We start from the raw sequence: 18,306 nt of genomic DNA on the forward strand, positions 1-18,306 counted from the left end.
ACTGTATACAAATATCTGAAGGATGTAAACACCAAGGATTGTTTAGGGTGGTACAGAGACTTATAATTAAGAAAAGGAAAATTCTGAATAGAAGAAATACATCCTAAGGTGAGATCTTTTCAACCATAGAATAGTCTTACAAAGGAAGATAAATGTTACCTCCTCCTTCCACCACTCCCCCAGCCTGTGTGTGCCTTTTATTTACATGAAGCATCCCGTGTGATATATATTGATTTAGGTACAATATATAGGAATGTTTAAAGTGTGCCTTATCATACATTCTGGAGCCCTGGATGTAACTCAAAAATATGAGGAATATTACACTCAGGTGCAGTACTATAATTTGCAATGTAGTTTATAAGCTCTCTGAAGCAGAGACTGTCCTCTTTATGTGTCTGTACAACACCTAGCACGATGGGGGCATGAACCTTGACTGTTTCTTAGGTGCCAACATAATACAAATAATTAATAATAAAACAAAAGACAATTGGTGGATTCCCATTGCTTGGGACATGTAAAAGTAAGCTGTAAAAAACACTAAATATAATACTTTATATTAAGGGTTCTCTTATAAAGAATGTTTGAAGGATTCCTAAATGATTAACATTTTAATATTTGATTAACCCATTGGACTCTAAGCTAACAATTGATTATCTGTAACCATGGCTTACAACCATTTACAGCATCTTCTGCTGATGCGCTTAAAATCATCACACTCTATGGGTGGAACCCTGGCCCGATTGAAGTCAATGGGAGTTTTGCTACTGATGTCAGTGGGGCCAGGGTTTCACCTCTCACCTCTGTAAAATTATTATAACATCTATTAACCCCTTGTAAATTGTTTTTAGAAATTGTTTATTAGAGTAGTGACTGGAGGCCCCAACCGAGATCAAGGCCCCATTGTATTAGATGTTTTACAGCCATAGTGTGAGAGACTCCCTGCTGTGAAGAGCTTACTGTTTTAAACAGATGGGACAACAGAGGGTGGGAGGGGAAACAGAGGCAGCAGGACAGGCAGTCATTTGTCCAAAGCCAGTTAGTAACACTCAGATCTTCTGGCTTCCAATCCAGTGCCCTATCCACTGGACCACAGTGCCTCTCAATTATTTATAAAGGTACCTATAATATAAATTGTGACTGAAAAAATATTGGAAGGAACAATCATGTACTAGCAAGGGGATGGCCTAAATGGCACATCTTGTCCAACTTCTATGACTTTATGATCAAGAACAGTTGTAAAGTGAATAAAAATTAAATAATTGGAGTAGGTGTTATGGATTATTCTCATTTAGTCCTAACCCAAACATTTCACAGTCCAGCAGAGCTGAGGACACAAAAACAGAATCTGATAGGGAGTGACTCAAAAGAGGGAATACAGAATTTAACCATTCTTCCTCATGTACTGAACTGTTATAGCGAAAGACTGAGTAACCTTTCCCAAACCTGAAGAAGAGCTCTGTGTAAACTCGAAAGCTTGTCTGTATCATCTATAGAAGTTGGTCTAATACAGTAGAACCTCAGAGTTACGAACACCTCAAGAATGGAGGTTGTTCGTAACTCTGAAATGTTCATAACTCTGAACAAAATGTTATGATTGTTCTTTCAAAAGTTTATAACAGAAAATTGACTTCATACAGTTTTGAAACTTTACTATGCAGAAGAAAAATGCTGCTTTTAAATGTCTTAATTTAAATGAAACAAGCACAAAAACAGTTTCCTTACCCCTTGTCAAATATTTTTTTAAACTTTCCCTTTATTTTTTTAGTACTTGCCGTTTAACACAGTACTGCACTGTATTTGGGGTGGGGGAAGGTTGGGGGTTGTTGGGTATTTTTGGTCTCTGCTGCTGCCTTATTGTGTTCTTCCAGTTCCAAACGAGGTGTGTAGTTGATTGGTCGGTTCGTAACTCTGGGGTTCATAAGTCTGAGGTTCTACTGTAAAAAGATATTACCTCACCTACTTGGTCTCATCATCATTACCTTCATTCTCCCTTTATATTTGTTCTCCACTCATTTGTTGCTGCTTCTTCTCCCCCCCCCCCTCCCCGCCTACATGACAGCATAAGCCATTTGAAGTGGGGATTATGTCGTCACATGTGATTGTAGAGTGCTTACAACACAGAGACCTGAGTTCCATTCAGAGCCTTTGGACACTATCACAATCAAGATAAATCAATAATAATGTTGTTACCTTTTCTTAAATGCAAACCTTTTTTTTTTTTTAGGCTATGCCAGTCATTTCAGAAAAGGAGAAGGCTGGTGAGTAAACATTTACTTGTTTTCTCTTCTTCTTGCATTAGTTTCCTGGAATGTTAGCTACTTATCCCAGTGGCAAAAGGCAGGCGTAAACTAGGCTTACTTTGGAATGTTCAAGATTATAGACCTGACAAATCTCTGTGCAAATATCACTCTTTGCATCCTGAACTGGAACTGTCTCTTTTTGGGCAAGAGTCACATAGTGTGCATGACACTTAGCAGAGAGGTCTGAAAGTATTCTACACAGCATCAAATGAACCTACGTTTATCCTTGGTATTCCAGGTGCTAACTTTCTGCTTGTTGTTAAAAGCTATTGTGATGTATTTGAAGTCTTGATAAACAAATACTGAAGACAATGGGACTGTTCACCTGAGCTAGGAAAGCAGGATTTATCCCATTGACTGGATCTTTGCTGTCTTAATAGTGGATAACAGGGAATTATGGCCTTCTGGAGTGTTTTATTGTAGATGTTTCTTGTGCAAAAACAGTTAAGCACCTCTACAATATTAAGGGACTACTTTTGTATCAGTTTGTGGTATTTATGCTATCCGAATGCCATAACTATTCTGATTTGATTATGTGGCAGTATTAGAAGTGGTCATAGTAGTGCCCAGATGTTGTGAATTGGCTGTATTGTTGCCGTAAATGGTAGAGTATTTTGCACCCCCAAAAACCTCTTGCCGTTTAACTCAAAGTACAATTTATGTGGGTATCTTTTGTACTTGTTTTTACTGATAATTTGTGTTGACACCCATTAACTATAGCATTAAAATGACTTTCAAATGTTCATAGGAATGTTTAGACACAACTTGGAGTTTGGTTTCTGATGTTTGTGACATTTTCAGGCCTGGTGGGTTTGTTTGGTTTTTTCTGGGGTGGGGTGGGGGGGAGAGATTGTCTTTTTGTTGTTTAGCTTGCTGGTTAAGCAATGTTCAGAAAGAAAAGCTATGTTAAAGCAGCTGATTTTCCAGGATGTCACTAGCAATTTTAGCTGGTAAAGTTCACAGTAATTCCCAAAACTATGTCCAATATTTAACAAGACCATAACTTGTAAAATTTGCAAGAGGACTTCTTCTTTTGTGGTGGTGGTGGTGGTGTTACTGTTAAAGTGGTCATCAAGAGGTGACTCAGAGTATTATGAATTGTTGGAGTCATGCTCCATCCCTCCCTTACTTGCTCTTTTAATTAGTGTGTGTTTTTCCCCCCAACTGTGTTTGTATATAGTTGAATAAAGCAGCACATTCCCAGCCTTCAGTATTGTAAGTAGAATGCGTTCCTTGTGCACTGAGTGGCCCTTAAAAAACTGGTGACAAGAAAGAACATAAGAATGGCAATGTATGGGAAACTTGGAGTTTAATGCAGGAATGTATGGAAAGATCGGGTACTGTTTTCTTGCAAATGAGATTATAGATAATGGACAAAAAGAAAGCAATTTTCCTCAGTCTCCGTGGCAATAAAATCTACTTTCTCTCTTAAGGAGTTTGTTAGAACCTCAGACACCAGAAGTTTAGAACACCTGCAAAAGAGGTTAACAGAGCGCTGCACATCAAAGCCAAACATTATTGTGGAATGTTTCAAGTTTCCTAGTAGAATGCGGAGGCCAGGTGAAAGTGTACCTGTATATGTGACAGAGCGAAAAAGATTAACAGAATATTATTCATTCAGAAATGTCCTAGAGGATATGCTGTGGGACAGATTTGTTTATGGCATTACTAATGAGAGAGAATTCACAGAAAATTCCTGGCAGGGAAGAGCTTACCCTGGCTCAAAGCAGTAGAAAGCGGAACAACAATAGAAGCAGCAGTGAGAAACTTACAACATTTGCACTTAGAGTAAATCATACAGATTCAATAAAGAAAATGCAAAGGAAGCTGGAAGGGACTCCAGGTTCTGGAGCGGTGTTTCCACTGTGCATCAGTGCAAAGCAGTACTGAGCCCACTAGTGAATACTGGAGTGACTCCTGTGTCCTACACCAGAGAACCTGTCTGGGTGGTAGGTTCTGTGCTAAGCCCCATAAAATATAAAAGCCAAAAAAGGAAAAAAAACAAAAAGTTACTGGTTCTGGGAATCTGGGGACAAAGGCAAAATCTGCTAGAAAAAGATTGGTTACAAGATCTAAAACTGAATTATAGGAAATATTTGGATGAGACCCTAGCAAAACACCAGCACTCCAGGAAGTCTTGGGTGCTCATACAGTCATTTTTAAAGAAGGATTTAAGACTTTGGAAGGTTTAACAGACAGGATTTATATCCAAGATGGTGTCAAACCAAAATACTTTAAAGCAAGATCAGTTCCTTATGCCCTCAGAGAAAAGACTGAAACTGAGTTAGATATGCCCTTCTTTTCCAGCCAGTGATGGACAATGTCATGGCAAATGAGAAGGCCCCAGTCCCTCAGAACACAACTGAGCCATGACCACTGTGCTGAGTGCTCTACAAATACAAAGCAAAAAGACAGTCCCTGTTCCAGTGCTTAATTTGTAAAGAAAGAGGGGCCAGGGCTCAAGCAAGAATGATAATACTGTTCCTAGAATAAAATGATGTCCTCCACGCAACATGACCTCATACGCGCCATACACGAAAGGTCATGCTTTCCATGCAAGTGTAGAATTGCATTCCTTACTAAATGCCACTGACATTCTGCCACAAGAGGTGAAAATGGTTGCTGGCTGAGCCCCTGCAAACCCTAGCACAAATTAAGCTCTTCCCTGCCCTGAAGAGTTTTTATAATCTAAATAGATAAAACAAACTCAGGGGGGTGAAAGGGGTACAACGCACAAGCAAAGTGAGCAATGAGGTGGTGGTGGCGGCAAACATGTTAATTCCACTGTTTGGTGGGTTTAGCTAGGAGTTTCACTAAAGGGAAGGAAGGGGGGGACACTGAGGGGAAGGGGGTGAAGGGGATAGGGCAGTGGAGAAAATGGTAAGAGAAGTGATGCTCTCTTCCAATAGAGTGGCTGCATCCGCTAGGTAATGCCCTAGCGTACAAACTGACAACTGGAATGGTGGACATTTATCTTTTAGTAACATAAGAGATCTCTAATTTCAACCATCTAGCAGCTATCAGATAGTAATGACTTTTTTGTTCACTATTCACAATATTTTAACCATAGACCAAATAGCAACTCCTGTATAAGGCAGTCAAATCTCTTTAAAAACTTGAATTAATCCTCATAACCATCATATAGTGAGGCAGTATCATCCCAATTTATTATGTGGAGAAACAGAGGCACAGTGAGAGTTGTCCAGGGCAGGGGCGGCTCCAGGCCCCAGCACGCCAAGCACGTGCTTGGAGCGGCAAGCCGCGGGGGGGGCCCTGCCAGTTGCCACAAGGGCGGCAGGCAGGCTGCCTTTGGCGGCTTGCCTGCGGAGGGTCTGCTGGTCCCGTGGCTTCAGAGGACCTCCCACAGGCACACGGACCCTCTGCAGCCAAGCCGCTGAAGGCAGCCTGCCTGCCATGCTTGGGGCGGCAAAATTCCTAGAGCTGCAGATAGTTTTCTGTAGAGCCAGAAATAAAATCACGGATCTTCTGACTTCCCGTCTTGTTCTTCAGCCAAAAGACCATGTTTTCTCTCACTGTTAACCTGGGCTAGACATGAGGTGAAAGATTTTTCAGCCCATAATTAGTCTGTAGAGGCATGTAGCTCACACACACATGCTTAACATACACAATTTCCTCTCTCCCTTTTTCCCCAGATTAGAGTTTAAGCATATTATATTGGGTTTCTCTTTTTTATTTATTTTTACAAACAAAAGCACTTTCTTGTCATTCAGGGCCAACTGTCCAAATGTGACTGATTAACTTTTGGCTACCAGAAATACATGTGTCCCCAGCACACATGCAAAACACCAACTTGATCAAACAGAGGAGTGTTTGTGCATGGAGAAGTGCTCACCTTGTTTTCAGCTAGTTTGCAGATTGTGCTTGTTTTGTTAGCAGCTGCAATGGGCATGTATTTGGGAGCGAGTCATATGTAACCCACCCTCCACTCAATGTGGCACTCTGTATGCCTCTAATGGTGTTTGGGCCTCATCTTTATCCAGTGGAGCTATCTCTTTTAGCTCAAGGAATAGAAGCTCATGCTTTAAGATCCCGAGATTACAGGTTCTGTCCCTGCTGCCAATAACCCACACAGAACTGCAGTGTTACACATAAATCACAAGAGATAAAGCCATGAGTGAATTAGGCAGGATCTCAAAAATAATGTTCTTAAAGCTTTTTATACCACTTAGTATAAACTGTCTACATGTTTACAATTAAACATTACAAATAAAATAAAAAAGCCTTTGAAGTTCAGTTACTCATTCCATTAATTAACAAAACTGCTTTTGTTTATTTTGCTACAAACAAACCAAAATTGTAAATATATTATAGAAGAAAACTACATAAGTATCCTTGTGTTAGGATGTTCGGAAAATTGCAGTATACAGAGTTTTTATTCTACCGGAACCTGTTTACTAACTTGAAATTTCACTCAAAAGCTCAAACCAAACCACTTTTGACATTCTGAAAAGTTTATTATAATAATAAATTGCATTTGTTCCTTTTTTTCCCAACTTTGCACTACCTGGTTTCATCCAGGACTGAAAAGGGAAATAAAGAAATACAGAGTGAGTCCGTTCTTTCAGGTTTTCTGGTTCAGAAATGTGGAAATCTAATTTTAAAAAAATTGTTTTCCCAAGGCTTCCTATTATAAAGGTGCCAGAGAATTAGTTCTTTCAGGTGCTTTACTGAACTAAATTGTCAAATCTTTGGAGGTTCACACATCACTAATTATATGTGTTTATGCACAGTTGTTACTTATTTTCATTAAATATTTTGCCCATTTTGTATTTTTGCCAGCTAGGAGAAGGGCTTAGTCTATATAGAGGAGAAACTGTCAGCTAGATTTTGTTTGTTTGTAAGTTGTGATAAACAGATAGTTAAGGGTTAAGGTCTCTTTTACCTGTAAAGGGTTAACATGCAGTACCTGATGACCACCTGACCAGAGGACCAATCAGGGACAAGATAATTTCAAATCTCTGTGGAGGGAAGCCTTTGTCTGTGTTCTTTGTTAGAGTCTCTCTTGGGAGTTAAGAGAGGCCAGTCATGTCTCCATGTTCTCCTGGAGTAGTTCCTACTATCCAATAATGAGTATTAATTAGAAAGGCGGATTAGTCTTATAATTTGATTTCTACATTTGCAATTGTGTGTTTGCTGAAGGAAATTCTTTATTTCTGTTTGCTGTTACTTTGCTTTTACTGAGAAAGAAAGGGGGAGGGGGAATTCTCTCCAGGTTTATAGGTTAAACTCTGTGTATTGTTCCATCCTGGTATTACAGAGATAGTTACTTTCTTTTTATTCTTTAATAAATCTGTTAAGGACTTGGTTAATCTTTCCTTGGGTAAATTCTCAGGGAAAGGGGAGGAGGGAGGCATCCCTCTGTAGTTGGATCCCGGTATCTCTCCTAGGAAAAGGGAGGGGGGAGAGAAGAAGGGGGGAATGGTTTATTTCTCCTAGGTGTAAGAACTCCATGGATTTGGGGCTCTTGGGATCCCCAAGGATTTTGGGGAAGGACTGTGTCCCAATACACGTACATTATTGGGTGGTGGCAGCTTTTACCAGATCTAAACTAGGATTTTTAGTTTAGAGGGAAACCAGTGCAGGTCCCCATCTTGTGAACCCAACAGCTCCAAGTGGGGGTGAGACCTATGACATAAGCCTAGTTGAAATATAATCTGAAAACATTATTTCTTTTGTCAACCTCAAGAAGGCATAAGTGGTTAAAAGTTTTTGCAGTGGAAAGTGAAGAAAGCCTTTTAATTGTGGGGTCACTGTAGCAGGATACTATAAATGAGCAGCCTGCCTACCTGCTGGTCAGAACGGCCCTTGACCGGGATGCTTTGAGAGCACCATGAAGTCTGATTGATTCCATTAATCATGTTGACATTTCTATCAATGGGGAAAGGGTTTTAAATTAAAGGTTTTAAAGCTGAAGTTAACATCAAGGGCTAGATCGTGCCTAGGTCTAAGACACCCAAACAGAGAAAAAAAAGATATGATATTCCCTGCATAGCCGCCTCATATATCTTGGCTCATACATGGAGGGGAAAGCAGGAGCTATGTGCCTGATACCCCACTTTATCCCTACTATATGGGTCAGGAGTAGGAGAATCTTGACTCTGGCCCTATAGCATGGCAACCAATAGAACAAAGCCAATAAGAGCGGCAAAGTAATCTGGGAAAGGAGTAGAGCAGATTACTTCCTTGAGGTGCAAGCTCCTCCTGAGGTAATGTGCTATCCCTTAATCAGGGCCAGATCCAGTCTAGCCTTAATAAATATTGATTTGCTCATGAATTTACCTGATGAAACTCCATAATATTCACAGTTTTAATAATCAATTTTTCCTGTACATATAGTAGCTGTCAGATAGATAGTATTTAAGCTCAATGTACAATTAGCAACTTTAACTTACAGTTAGTGACCTGGGTATAAGCTGCACTCTATTTATTATGTAAACAGAATATGTTTGTAATTAGGTATGAGCTCAGACCAATCCAAACGCTGAGGAAACTGGGCTTTGAAATCCATATCCATATTTTGCTTCTTGGATCCATCTCTGGTTTTAATTATTCATAATTAAAATAGCCAGAGTGAATAGACTGTTCACAGTGTTATTGGTACTACCAAAATATTCCATCTTACTTGAAATACTAAAAAATGCTACAGAGTGCAGATTTTAAGACCACCTTTTATTCACAGGGCTTCTTGTGGAGGTAGTATTCAGCATAAGTAAATGTACCTGAGTCTGGCTTTTTATGTTTCTCACATACATGATGTTCCACTCTTGTCTACATTGGAATAATTTTGCTTCTAGGGGCAAGAAAATATATATACATTCCTCTCTGAAACACATGCTACCTTTGAAATTTCTGGTCAATAGAAAGTCTTTGAGTGTTCCCCAAATGCAATACTAGTAATATTACAATAGAATGTAGCAATCAAACACTTTCTTGTGGCAGATAGTAGAATTTGGAAAAAATGACCAAGTTTTCCTGTGTCTGTATCTGTTTTAGACTTTTAGTAAATACACTGTGTAATGAAGCACAGACTCAGTGTTCTTGGGTGTTAATTTCCCTGGTAGCCTTTGATCTGTAAGTAGGAAAAATACAGAGATGATAAAAGAGACCTTAACTGCAGGGTATTTCCCCTCTCAGGCTCTAATCAGCAGTGTCAGGCAGCTGAGGATCTTCAATGCGCTGCCACATGGTGAGATGAGCTGCAGAATATAAAGTGATTGAGTGATGACAAGATGGGTCAAGACTGTATGTGAGAGTTCTTAGCAGGAAGAACTTTAAAATTCAGTAGCAACAGGTTTTTCTGTCAGTAAACAAGACACACAAGCCCAACTGCCTGGTGTGCTTGGGAGAGCTCTTTAATTCTGTTCTAATTGGAGCGCTAACTGAAAAACAAAATACACTATACTGTCTTTACAGATGTGTTCAAGAGTCAGAAAATCTTATTACCCACTTAGGCTGGACATGAGCAAGAATTCCAAGTTCATTGCAGAAAACAGGTTGAGTTTTTAATACATATGGCTTCAAAAATGCACGGAGTCTGCAATTTATTTGTATAAGACTTGTTAGCTGGCATACTTTTTTTAAGTCATTTAAGTTGTGTCATCACATAGCCATTCTGAAACTTGGATCAAACTGCTGCATGAAAAATTGGGTCTTGCTGACTGAATTGCATTGCTTTGCAGATATGCAGAAATTCAAGCAAAACATGTTAACTTACTAGTAACAAATCAGTATCCCAGTCAGAGGAAAATTTTTACATAGTAGTAATGTGCAGGCTATATGACATGCTCTATCTGGCACTATAGAATATACTGCATGAGTTCAAACAGTCCTTCCTCCATTTCAATCATTTCATATCTATTTCTAGCAGAGCAGTTGTACAGTAGCAGTTGCTCTTGTGACAACTTGATTTGAGGTACCGGTTAGTTCTTGGCTATCAGATAATCTTTCATCTACAAATTGATAGCACATTAGTCTTTCCCCAATAGTATTATTTTAGTTAATGTTTCTTTTCTAGATAAAAATGTCAGGTGAGCAGTCCTCATCTTCCAGATTGTAATTCTAAAGAACAGCTAATACAATGCTGTTTGAATTTGCATGGATGACTGCCAAAGATCAATAAATGCTAATGGACATATTTTGCATTTCACTGTTCTACTGACAATTTATGTGATCTCATTACTGGAAAGAAGGTTTGTGATGCCTCTAGTTGCTAGAGGCTGGCATTTCATGGTGAAGTTCCTGACAACACTTTTTTTAAAGGATGTGAAATAATTGATATCATTGTTTGTGGAAGCTTTTCATAATACATGGATTTGGATATTTTTTAGCAGTGTTGTTAATTTAGCTGCCATAGTTGCTTCTGTGAATAATTACTGTACTTACATTCCATGCTGTGTTCATTCTGAGAGAGAAGCTCCTAAATCCCATGTGAATGCCCTAACCACTAGGCTGAGGGTATAAGAAGGAATGGGTAGTGCCCGCACAGCCTCCACCTCCTGGCCATTTTGTGAATGGACAAAATTATTTGTGTCAAATTTTGTGAATAGTTTTGGGTTGACCAAAACTGCACCTTTCGTCAAATAAACTAATCATTCTAAAAATTTCTCCCAGCTCTATATTTCACCCCTTTGAACATTGACTAATGAGCAATTCCCCAGTAGCATATAAGCTTTTGAGAACCAAGTTACAGAGCTGAGATATAGATCTGGATTAAAATTTCTCCAAAATGTAGAAGGTGCTTAGATTTTGTGTTAGTCTGACATCAACAGAATCATGAAGTCTTGCAAATGTTTTCTTTTCCTGCAAAATATTCCATGGTCATGTATTCTTCATAAGTCATTCCTAACTAAAATAATAGTCATCTTTTCTGCTTGATCCTCTGGAATGGCCCAAATTCAAGGGAGGAGCCACTCCCTTTTGGTACTCTAAAAATGCAGAAAACCCAACCAGATGGTTTCCACCTCCTGGAAAGTGTGAACAGTGACTCAGTCTTAGTGCTGCTAGTCATCTCAGGTCAACAAAATCAACAGTACCATTCACAACCAGAAAGGTTCCAGGTTGAGAACCTGTCCTCTAGTAAATATGCATGTGTCAAATTCAGATGTCATGTGTAAGTTACATTCCTTTACTCATACTCATACTTCCTTACAGCTGCTTACACCCACTTTACCAATGTATGAGGGAGCTTAAATAGATGTAACTTAACTATCAAGGAGCCAGAAGATGTGTAAATTTACAGTAGAATGGAGGCTACATTTTACATCATCTGTCTCCTTGATGTAGGGTACATCACCTGATTGAACTTCTTCACCTTTCTGGATTTTGCCAACAGATTATTTTAAAACATACACCATGTCTGGCTGTGCATTGAAATGTTTTTCTTGTTCTGTCACATCTCACAACATAGTATGACTATCACAAAAATGGGAAAGAGATCCAAAAGTCTTCCACAAAACCTTAATACAAACTCTGCGAAAGGAGTCAAGTGATATTAAAGTAAATCCCAATGTATGTGATAAAAAGCAGAATCTCTGAGTATCAAATACTTCAGAATTATTTATCCAGCTGCTGTCCACCCCATCTCCAGCTGCCGTTTTAACTCCTTCCTATGTGTAACTTTTATAAGACTTTATGTAATGATCTCTACAACTTCTTTGTTCAGTCTTTTTTAACCAGGGTGTTTGGTTTTAGAGGCCTCATTTATTATTTCAGGTTTGTTGTAAAAGCAAAATAGAAAAGACTAGTTCATTGCTATATGGATAAACAATATGAAAAAAAATCCTTTAAAACTTTTATTTAATTCTTACTGCTTTGAAAACAAGTGCCACACAACATGTTAATATTATATTTTTCAGACGCCACTAAGTAGCTAATTTGTCCCATTCCTTCTTTCATAATTTTCAATGAACCCTAGAAATGGCGACAAAGAGAAGTTCAATTGAATTATCAGAGGCCCTGTCTTCTGAGCAAAACAAGAGCAGATAATTCTGTTCACATTCTAACTGGAAATTTCATACTTGTAAATGCTTACCTGTATGTTGTTTATATAAGGATTATATGAATCATGGGAGCAACCTTAGATATAAATTAACAAAGATTTTTAGTATGGGGATTATAGCTGACTTGTAAGATACTTGGCTTTCCGGCAGGGAACATGCTGCTTCTTAAAAAACAAAACCAAACCTAATATATTATTGGATAATTATAGGTAAGGTGCGTTCACCTGACAGGAATAAAGATGTATAGAGCTGTATCTGAGCAATTCACAGCTGCTGGGCATTGCACTAAATCTTTCAGCTGTCCTTTCAGTGTCAAACCTAATGTGTGTTTTTAATGCAATACATACTTTTGTTATGACAAGGTACTTATTATCAAAGAGCTCTGTGTGGTGTGAAAAAAATACATTAACACTGAACTGAGTGTTTTAAACATGTTTTAAGGTTAAGAATGTACATTTTACTGTGCAGTGATCCACCATAAAAATGTCTCATAATAAGCCTTATCTATCAATTAAATAATACCACATTAAAATCTCATAATTAAAGCATTTTCAGTCCCAGCAAAAATGGGAAAAGTGAGAGGACTGTTATTTTCAGCAAACTGTCATTTATTTTTAGATAAATTTTTATTTAACAATTTAATGATCATTTTAAAATCATTTAAAAACAAGTTAGTTTCCAAACACTGGTCTGTATTGTACATAGCACTTTACTTATAATATTTTGGGTGGGTAGCTGTTATTACCAGCTTTATTTATTTATTGACATAGTAGTGCTCATATCATCCAACCTAGGTTGGGGCTCTATTGTACAAACCCATGGTAAGTCCATACCCGTGGAGTACCTGCACTGGACATCCGCCCCACACTTAGGGTGTATGTTGCAATACATTATGTAATTCCCTTCATGCCTCACGTCCACAAAGCCCTCCCTGAACCCACTGTGGGGAAGGTGAAAACCCCCCACGCCACCTAGGCCAATCTGGTGGTGAGGGAAAAATTCCTTCCCAACCCCCCTAAAAAAAGACAGCTAGTGCAATGCCCACAGCAGCTCCTTTTAACCCTTCCAGTCCAGGAGATGAGTCAGCATCACCATGCTGAACCATTTCCCCCTTTTTGCAGCAGCTTCTGATCTCTTTTCCCTCACACCCCACAACCCATAGAGCACTGTTCCCTTTCTCTCGGCCAGCTGGCCAAGATCCTTCCCTCCTCCTGGGGTGACCAGGTGTCCGGTTTTCAACTGGAACACTGGGTCAAAAAGGGACCCTGGCGGCTTTGGTCACCACTGCCGACTGGGTCATTAAAAGTCCGTTCAGTGTTGCTGCGGGGCTAAAGCAGGCTAGTCCCTACGTGTCCTGGCACTGCGCTACATCCCGGAAGTGGCCAGCAGGTCTGGCTCCTAGCGTGGTGCCATGGGACTCCATGCACTACCCCCACCCCTAGCACTGGCTCCGCACTCCAATTGTCTGGGAACTGTGGCCAATGGGAGCTGGGGGGCGGTATCTGTAGGTGAGAGCAGCACACGGAGCGTCCTGCCCCCCCCCCCCCCACCTAGGCACCAGTGCTGGTGGCTGCTTCTAGGACACAGGCAGTGCAGTGCCAGGACAGGCAGGCAGCCTGCCTTAGCCCCGCTGCATCACTGACCGGTAGCTGCCCAAGGTAAGCCCATGCCCCAGCCCTGAACCCCCCCAAACCCAGAGCCCTCTTGCACCCCAAATCCCTCAGCCCCACCCCCAGCCTGGAGCCCCCTCCTACACCCTAAACCCCTCACCCAGGACAGAGCCCTCACCTGCTCCACACCCCAACCCCCAGCCCAGAGCCCCCTTCCACACCCTGAACCCCTCATCCCCGGCCCCACCCCAGAGCCCTTAACTCCCCACACCCCAACCCCCTGCCTCAACCCACAGTCCCCTCCTACATTCCAAATCCCTCAGCCCCACCCACCAGCCTGGAACCCCCTCCCACATCCCAATCCCCGCCCAGTGAAAGTGAGTGAGGTTGGGGGAATGAGCCACCGAGGGAGGGGGAATGTAGTGAGTGGAGGCGGGGCCTCATGAATGGGTGGGTAAGGGGCGGGGCTAGGGTGTTCAGTTCTGTGCGATTAGAAAGTTGGCAACCCTACATCCCCCGCTTAAAAGTGTGGTGTGGTCATTAGAGCACATCCCTTCTTGAGTCATGTTCCCCACCAAGAAGGAAATGCCAGGTACTGCAGACTAGTTACTTGCATTGTGTAGGCAACAGGATCACAGGCCAGCCCAACTGGATGGGCAACAAGGTAGGAACCTTGCAGGTAGAAACTATGGAGTGTTGCAAAAAGCATATAATGTGAACAGGTTTTTGCGCTTGAATGCTTTTGCACCAATTTCATGAGAATTTTGTCAACAAAATTTCAGCTTCAGGGAATTTTCAGTAATTTTTGTGTGGCTGTAACATTTTTTAAAGTTTGCAAAATACATCAAACTGCAGTTTAATTCACCTGAGTGTTACAAAGAGAGGACTGGAAATGTTGCTAACCTGTAGACACAACTAATAGATGGTGTGTATACATTTGGATTCAGTCCTGCTTAACCTCACTCTACTCATGTGAGCAAGGATTAATCCCCTGAGTAAGGGTTTGCTAGATTTAGACTCTGAAACAAATAACTTCTTAAAAGCCTATCTGGCAGAACTGCCTCTTTAGTTTACCCAGTGGTTATTTGTTTAAGGTCTAATTGCCAATGGAAACTACTCACTAGGAAATGAAGCAGTCACAGTGCTTCAGGTTGACAGGAAACTGCACATTTGGCAACTGATTTGGGAACACTGGACAAGTACAGTATTTCTCCAAAATGCATGTTTCAGTAGAACTGGAAGGCAAAAGGGGAAGTAATCAGGGATTTTAATGAATGCCAAACTACAGGCCTGAAGTTAGAGAACAGTAGTCAAAATACCTGCTCCAACAGCACCCCCCCCCCCAAAAAAAGCTTGCTCTTGGCAAGCTGCCTAACTCATGATCTTGTCCAGGAATGAATGTCAATCTGTTGATTGACTTAAGTATAAATATATTTAAAGAACAAAGTTATTTATTTCATCAGATATAACTTCATCATACTGTATTTCAGGCAACTATGTCAGAAAAAAACATTTGTAAATTGTATACAAATCTGTTAAATAGAATAATGGGTAGTGATCATCAGTCAAACAGCAATGGAAACGAAATATTGGGTTGGAAATCAAATTACAAAATTGGACCAAAGCATGTGAATTAACTAAAAACATTTCCACATGTTCCAGGCATAAGTTAATATATTTCAAATTCTTATATGGCACACATATCATTCTAATAAAATGGCATCATGGATGAAATCCCAACCCCATTAAAGTCAATGGGGATTTCCCACTGACTTCACTGGGCTCAGGATTTGACCCTGTATATGGATAAAATATATCCCAAATGTTACCCAAGATGTAAAATTAATCTCATATATATTAATCTTCTATATTTTCCATTTAATATAGAAGCATCTAATAACTGAATAATTTTTGAGTCTGTCAGTAAAATGCTAAATATAGCATAGGCATATTGAAGCTTTATCTCTGTTATGTTTTTTTTCTGTACTTGATGATATTTGCACTGAGCTCAGTGAATTTATTATATAAATGTCTTTTCCACTTGGCAAGCATTGATTATATAATCAAATTATCATCAATTTAAGGGCATTCTATGTTTCACCTCTGTGGAAGAAGTAATCTACAAGAAACATAGTGATATTAAAAAAAATCTTTTTTTTTAATTAAATCAGACAGGAGCTCAAAATCTGTAAACATATCTTTAAATTACACCACAGGCAGCCCATTCCCTGAATTAATGGGTAGACTAAAGACTTTTAAAAAAAATAAAATAAAAAGAAGGCAAATGCAAATTATAACCAAAGACTTTTGTAAAACTTCCAGAGTTGTTTATAGCTGGAATAAATACATAACTGTAGCATAGTATTATTTCTTAATGACGAAGTATAAATGAACATTGGGAGACGTTTTCAGTTTGAGAAGTTGCTATATTTATTAACTTCTGTAATGGATTCCACAGGCATTTCCAATAAGGCAATGTATGCCATATATAAGAGAAACTACAGGGAATGAGAGTCAGACTTTTTTCATAAAGGATACCTAGATATAAAACTTTAGCAGAGTAAATTACATTTAGCTACATTAAAAGACTGAGAGATAAGAAATGAGCCATACTGATATTTTTTCCAGGATAAAAGTTATAACTTCAGTAAGCCAAGCTAAATCTACTGATCCACAGAAAGAATTCCACATCTGGAAAATCTTTACTACATCTGTGTTGAGTTTTTATGCTTTCTACTGCTTTCTTCACCAGTTCCCATGACTCCAACTTACCTCTGCCTTGTTTTCTTAACAAAAAAGCATTTTGTTGTGTAAATGCACTGCAGTTCAGCTAAAAATAGAGTGATCATTTCATTTCCTGGGATCTGTTACCTAAGATTCCTTACCTTCATCTTCACCAAATGAGACCAAAAAAAAAAGCAAGCTTGAAAACAAAGTGATACAAAATGAGACAAAATAAGCTACATACAGATTTAACTTTGAGAGACATTTTAGGCAGTAATTTTGTTTTATCTCGCTTGTTTTTAATGGCTGTCAACATCTGATCCTCTTTTTTTCCACCTCTGACTTAAATTAAGGAAAATGAACAACTTGTATCATTCTCTGGTATGGACACAGCTTTGATTCTGTAAACTAAAATTAATGGATGATTTTAATGTAAATGGCAGAGCTTATAGACACTAGAAAATCCATGTTTATAGAGATTCAGCTTAATTCATCCCAGGTGGAAACAGATATCGACCCTTGTGAAGGCCTTAAGTGAGCAAGAGATTGCAGCAACACAAAACAGACATAACTGCTTCTCCACCATGATCCTTACAATGCCAGCACTGCTCAAAAGGTGAGCAGTGATGGACGCTCTGTGTTGCCAGGCCAGCCAGGGGAGAGTTGATTTTTATGAAGTAATGTACAGCAATTGACAGCTGATGATTCCCTAACCATTCAGAAATCCTGAAGAAGGCAGCTGCAAAAGTACCACCATCTACCCCCTCCCCCCCGATGGAAATGGAGGTGCATTTCATTTGCCATTTCAGAGAAGGTTTTAGGTGCAGAACTAATGCCTCTGACAATGTGGGTCCACCAGACATATCCCCACCTCTGTGGAGGGGAGGCAAAGCTGACAAGGGTGCTACCTGACATTTTGAGGGTGCAGTAGTGGTAGGAGAGCCACTCTGCTAACATTCCATGGCTTTGGGAAAAGTTTGTCTCCCTCCTTTCCCCCAGCCCCATCAATCCATATTGACCTCTCTCACACTAGCCAGTTTACTCAGGTTAGTCTCTGGGGGAAAGATTTGGTTTTAAAATCCAGCAATAGTCCATTTTGGGGATGAGCTGGTTGAATGGGGTTTTACCCTGATGTCTCCCAATGAAAGTCCCAGAGATGAATGCCACACGCAATACTTTGAAAATGTGTCACAAAGAGACTAGTCTGCTTACATTTTGTCTTCTAACACAAATGTCTCAGTGTCTGAATAAAAAAATTGGTGGTCTCACAAACCCTCCACCTCCCCCATGCTTTCCTTGACTGAGTCATTGTCAGATTTATTTTTTTTAACTTTTACTAAAAATGGAAATTGTGGAGAGCGATTGTTTTCACTGGAATTACATCCCAGGTGGTGGTATGTGCTGGGCCTGCAAGCAGTGTAGCTATTATCATCATTTGGTGAAGGGAAGAGGAAAAATCAGTAATCTAGAACATCAGATGCACCAGTCTCTACTCAACACTCCTGGTAGGAAGGCCAAAGCTGGCATTAGGCCACCGTTATGCCTCTCACCCAAGGGCTAGCTCAGCCCCTGGCATAACTGTAGAGGAAATTCAGGACTCCTCTAATTTCTGGCAGCTGGTAACGGCTGGGACACTAGACAACCCTGGGATTG

At 39.9% G+C, this 18,306-nt stretch overlaps 1 protein-coding gene across 3 annotated transcripts in view; it reads left to right on the forward strand.

Annotated features, from left to right (window-relative positions):
- The window catches only part of DLC1 (DLC1 Rho GTPase activating protein), a 374,569-nt gene that overhangs the window by 174,221 nt on the left and 182,042 nt on the right, over positions 1-18,306 (forward strand). For all 3 annotated transcript variants that reach the window (XM_045018647.1, XM_045018650.1, XM_045018651.1), the window contains exon 5: positions 2,225-2,258. In XM_045018647.1, the coding sequence (XP_044874582.1) occupies positions 2,225-2,258 (34 nt within the window). The remainder of the gene's footprint in view (positions 1-2,224; positions 2,259-18,306) is intronic.

This window comes from Mauremys mutica, chromosome 5 (genome assembly GCF_020497125.1).
Source record: "Mauremys mutica isolate MM-2020 ecotype Southern chromosome 5, ASM2049712v1, whole genome shotgun sequence".
NCBI classification, from domain to species: Eukaryota; Metazoa; Chordata; order Testudines; family Geoemydidae; genus Mauremys; species Mauremys mutica.